This window comes from Phyllostomus hastatus, unplaced genomic scaffold, assembly GCF_019186645.2.
Source record: "Phyllostomus hastatus isolate PE091 unplaced genomic scaffold, TTU_PhHast_1.1 phas_contig_86, whole genome shotgun sequence".
In the NCBI taxonomy this organism is placed as follows: Eukaryota; Metazoa; Chordata; class Mammalia; order Chiroptera; family Phyllostomidae; genus Phyllostomus; species Phyllostomus hastatus.
This window is the reverse complement of record NW_025333977.1, coordinates 16,644,319-16,648,675: the sequence shown is the minus strand read 5'-3', so window position 1 is coordinate 16,648,675 and position 4,357 is coordinate 16,644,319. Positions and strand designations below refer to the sequence as shown.

The following is a 4,357-nucleotide window of genomic DNA, read 5'->3' as shown; positions in this document are numbered from 1 at the left end:
AGTCTGTGTACATGTGTTGTTTCCTCTGCCTTGAGTGTCTTCCCCAACACTTGAGGTACCTGCCTAGCAGCCTCCTTCAATTTTTTCAGGTCACCATTCATGCGAAAACTTACTCCAAAGTATTGTACTAATCTAATATAAAATAATAGTATCTGTGTCTATAGCTCTCACTTTTTCCTTTTTTGTTATTTTATAAAAGAACATAGCCCTGCCTGATGTACATAAAAGGTCATGTCCTCTTGCACAACTCTGTGAATGTACAAGAAGTCACGACGCGCCCGATGTTTGGGGCCTGGCGCCTGCTCCGAGTCCTGCGCTCCTGTTCCTCTGCCCCCTGCCCGAGACCCAAGCCTGCAGCCAAACTGAGCGTGCGGGAAGCTCTCAGGGCCCAGAACTCGAATGGGGAGCGCGTTAAGGTTCAGGGATGGATTCGTTCAGTCCGATCCCAGAAGGAAGTCTTGTTCCTGCATGTAAATGATGGGTCCTCTTTGGAAAGCCTTCAGGTTGTAGCAGATTCAAACTTTGACAGTAGAGAACTGGCTTTTGGGAGCTCTGTGGAAGTTCATGGAAAGTTGGTAAAAAGTCCAGCCAAAAGACAAAATGTGGAGCTGAAAGCAGAAAAGATTGAAGTTGTTGGCAATTGTGACCCCAAGGATTTCCCTTTTAAATATAAAGAGAGGCCTCCTCTGGAGTATCTAAGACAATTTCCTCACCTTAGGTGTAGGACTAATGCCTTGGGTTCTATACTGAGGGTTCGCAGTGAAGCCACAGCTGCTATTCATTCTTTCTTTAAGGACAGTGGCTTTGTGCATATTCATACTCCAATAATCACATCCAATGACTGTGAGGGCGCTGGAGAACTTTTCCAAGTTGAACCTTCAAGCAAAATAAAGGTACCTGAAGAGAATTTCTTCGATGTTCCTGCTTTCTTAACTGTCTCGGGACAACTTCACCTAGAAGTGATGTCAGGAGCTTTTACTCAAGTGTTTACCTTTGGCCCAACATTCCGAGCAGAGAATTCTCAGAGCCAGAGACACCTGGCCGAGTTCTATATGGTAGAAGCAGAGATTTCTTTCATTGAGAGCCTTCAAGATCTTATGCAGGTTATGGAGGGGCTCTTCAAGTCTGCAGCAATGATGGTTCTCTCAAATTGTCCTGAAGATGTTGAGCTCTGTCACAAATTCATGGCTCCTGGCCAAAAGGACAGATTAGAACATATGCTGAAAAACAACTTTTTAATCATTTCTTACACTGAAGCAGTGGAGATCTTAAAGCAGGCGTCCCAGAACTTCACCTTCACCCCAGAGTGGGGTGTCGATCTACACACTGAACATGAAAAGTACCTGGTGAAGCACTGTGGCAATGTACCAGTCTTTGTCATTAATTACCCATTAGCACTCAAGCCGTTCTACATGAGAGATAATGAAGATGGGCCTCAGCACACAGTTGCAGCTGTTGATCTTCTGGTTCCTGGAGTTGGAGAGCTCTTTGGAGGAAGCCTCAGAGAGGAACGGTACCATTTCTTAGAGCAGCGACTGGCCAGCTCAGGACTGACGGAAGCCTACCAATGGTATCTGGACCTGCGTCGATTTGGATCTGTGCCACATGGAGGTTTTGGGATGGGATTTGAACGCTATCTGCAGTGTATCTTGGGAATTGACAATATCAAAGACGTCATCCCTTTTCCAAGATTTACTCATTCATGTCTTTTATAAACGGAAGACTGGTTGAGGGAAACTGCCCAAGCCACAGGTACTATACTTGAATGTGCATATAGCAGATGCATGTTTGGATTTTAGAAATACAGAAGTTTTCAAAATGTACTTGTCATACCATAGCATATAACATATAAAGAATAAAAGTGATCATGATTTCTTATAAAGTACAGGGCATTTCATGGAAAGATGAATTCTCTCAAGAAGACATACTTATAGCAGGTAGAATCTCAAATCCATTATATCAATTAATAAGAAATGAAGGTATTGAACAAGATGGTTTCAAAGTTCCTTTCAGACTTTAAGAGAGGATGAGATTGTGTATTTTACTTTGTCTTTAATGGTTAGATCACTACCTTGTGCGACCTTTGAGAAACATTTAGTAGCTAAAAAATAAAATGTTGGATCTTTTCTAGCTTGCCATTTAACCTATGACAAATGCCCATCTTATTCTCTGTAACATTATTCTCCATTTAATGTTACTAAACATTATAGAAGAAAATATTCCTTCTTTGGGTCTTGAGTTAATAAATTTGCTATTCTAAATTGAAGTCTTCTTTCATCAGATTGGATGAAAAAATCACATTTAATAACTGTTGATCCTCAATAAAATGGGTATAGAAGGAAAGTACCTCAACATAATAAAGGCCAGATATGACAAACCCTCAGCTGATATATACTCAGCAATTGAAAACTGAAAGCTTTTCCTCTAATGAACCACTGTTATTCAACACAGTACTGGAAGTCCTAGCCACAGCAGTCAAAAAGGAAAGACATAAGTATTCAAATAACAAATGAAGAAGTAAAACTATCACTGTTTGCAGATGACATGGCTCTATATATCAAAAAACCCTAAAGACTCCACCAAAAAGAGTCTTCTAAATGGCAGACAAATACTGTAAAGTTGCAGGATACAAAATCAATGTACAAAAATCCATTGCTTTCCTGTATGAGGTCTGTCCAGAAAAAGTCCAGCCATTGTTAATGTAAGGAGAACATTGTTAATGTTAGCACGACATCAATGTAACCTGGCAGCCAAGGAGAGTGGACTGGAATGCACATGTGTAAACAATAACAACTTCACTGTACTAGTCAGTGGTAGCAGTAGACCCCATTGTGTGAGCACTGTGCACTCACTGTGCACTGTGAGTGGCTATCACATTCAAAATGAGTTAGTAGAGCAATGAATCTGCACCAAATTTTGCATGAAGCTTGAACATTTCTCCATGGAAACTATTCAGATGATTCAGAAGGCTGCAGCTGTAGGCAACTGGTGGCTGGCACCTTCATGCATCACGTCTAATGTAGAGTTTTTTGGCAAAACATCAAACCACCCAGGTGACACACCTCCCCTACAGCCAAGATTTGGAACCCTGCAATATCTGGCTTTTCCCCAAACTAAAATCACCTTTGAAAGGGAAGAGATTTCAGACCATTCATGAGATTCAGGAAAATACATTGGAGCAGCTGGTGGCAATTGGAGAACTGTGTGAGGTCCCGAGGTGCCTACTTTGAAGGAGTCAGAGGTGTTATTGTCCTGCATATAATGTTTCTTATAACTTTTTCAATAAATGTCTGTATTTTTCATATTACATGGCTGGATACTTTTTGCACAGACCTCATATACTAACAATGAAATATCAGAAAAAGAAATAAAGAAGACAATCCCATTTATGATTGCAACAAAGAGGATAAAAAATACCTAGCAGTAAACTTAACAAAGTGAAGGACTTATATACTGAAAAACTACAAGACGTTGTTGAAGGAAATTGAAGAAAACACAAAGAAGTGGAAAATGTGTTCATGAACTGAAAGAATTAACATAGTTAAAATGGCCATATTACCTAAAGCAATATACACATTTAATGTAATCCCTGTAAAAATCCCGATGGTGTTTTTCAAAGAAATAAAGATTTCTCAAATTTATGTGGACCACTTCAAAATCCCCCAAGTAGTTAAAGCAATCCTGAAAAAAATGAGAAAAGCCAGAGGTATCACACCCCTGATTTTAAGTTATAGTACAAAGTTAAAATGTTCAAAATAATATGGTATTGGCAGAAAAAATAGACATACAGACCAATGGAACAGAATTGAGAGCCCAGAAATAAACCCACACATATGTGGGCAAGTAATTTTCAACAGAGGGTCTAAAAACACAGTAGAGAAAGGCATGCCTCTCCAACAAGTGGTGCTGGGAAAATCGGAAAGCCACATGCATAAGGATGAAATGACACTGCTGTCTGACACTACACAAAAATTAATTCAAAATGGATTAAAGACTTGACTATAAGATCTAAAACAATAAAATACAAAGAAAACATAGGTGCTAAACTTATGGACCTTGGCCTCAGAGGGATTTTTGTGAACTTGACTCCAAAGGCGAGGGAAGTAAAAGCAAAAATACATGAATGGGCCTACATCAAACTAAAAAGTTTCTGCATAGCAAAAGGAACTATCAACAAAACAAAAAAGCAGCCAGCCCAATGGGAGAAGATAGGTGCAAATGCTGTCTCTGATAAGGGACTAATATCCAAAATGTATTTTAAAAAAACTTATATAAGTCAACAGCAGCGATTAACAGTCCAATTAAAAATGGGCAAAGGACCTGAACAGACACTTTTCCCAAGAAGGCATGCAGATGG

The 4,357-nt window shown here is 39.6% G+C and overlaps 1 protein-coding gene across 1 annotated transcript; it reads left to right on the top strand.

Annotated features, from left to right (window-relative positions):
* The first annotated feature begins 281 nt into the window (after nucleotides 1–281).
* Nucleotides 282–2,096, top strand: LOC123827149 (probable asparagine--tRNA ligase, mitochondrial). The gene has a single exon (XM_045851522.1). It carries the CDS (start codon nucleotides 282–284, stop codon nucleotides 1,713–1,715), a length of 1,434 nt encoding a protein of 477 aa, XP_045707478.1. The 3' UTR covers nucleotides 1,716–2,096.
* The last annotated feature ends 2,261 nt before the right edge of the window (nucleotides 2,097–4,357 follow it).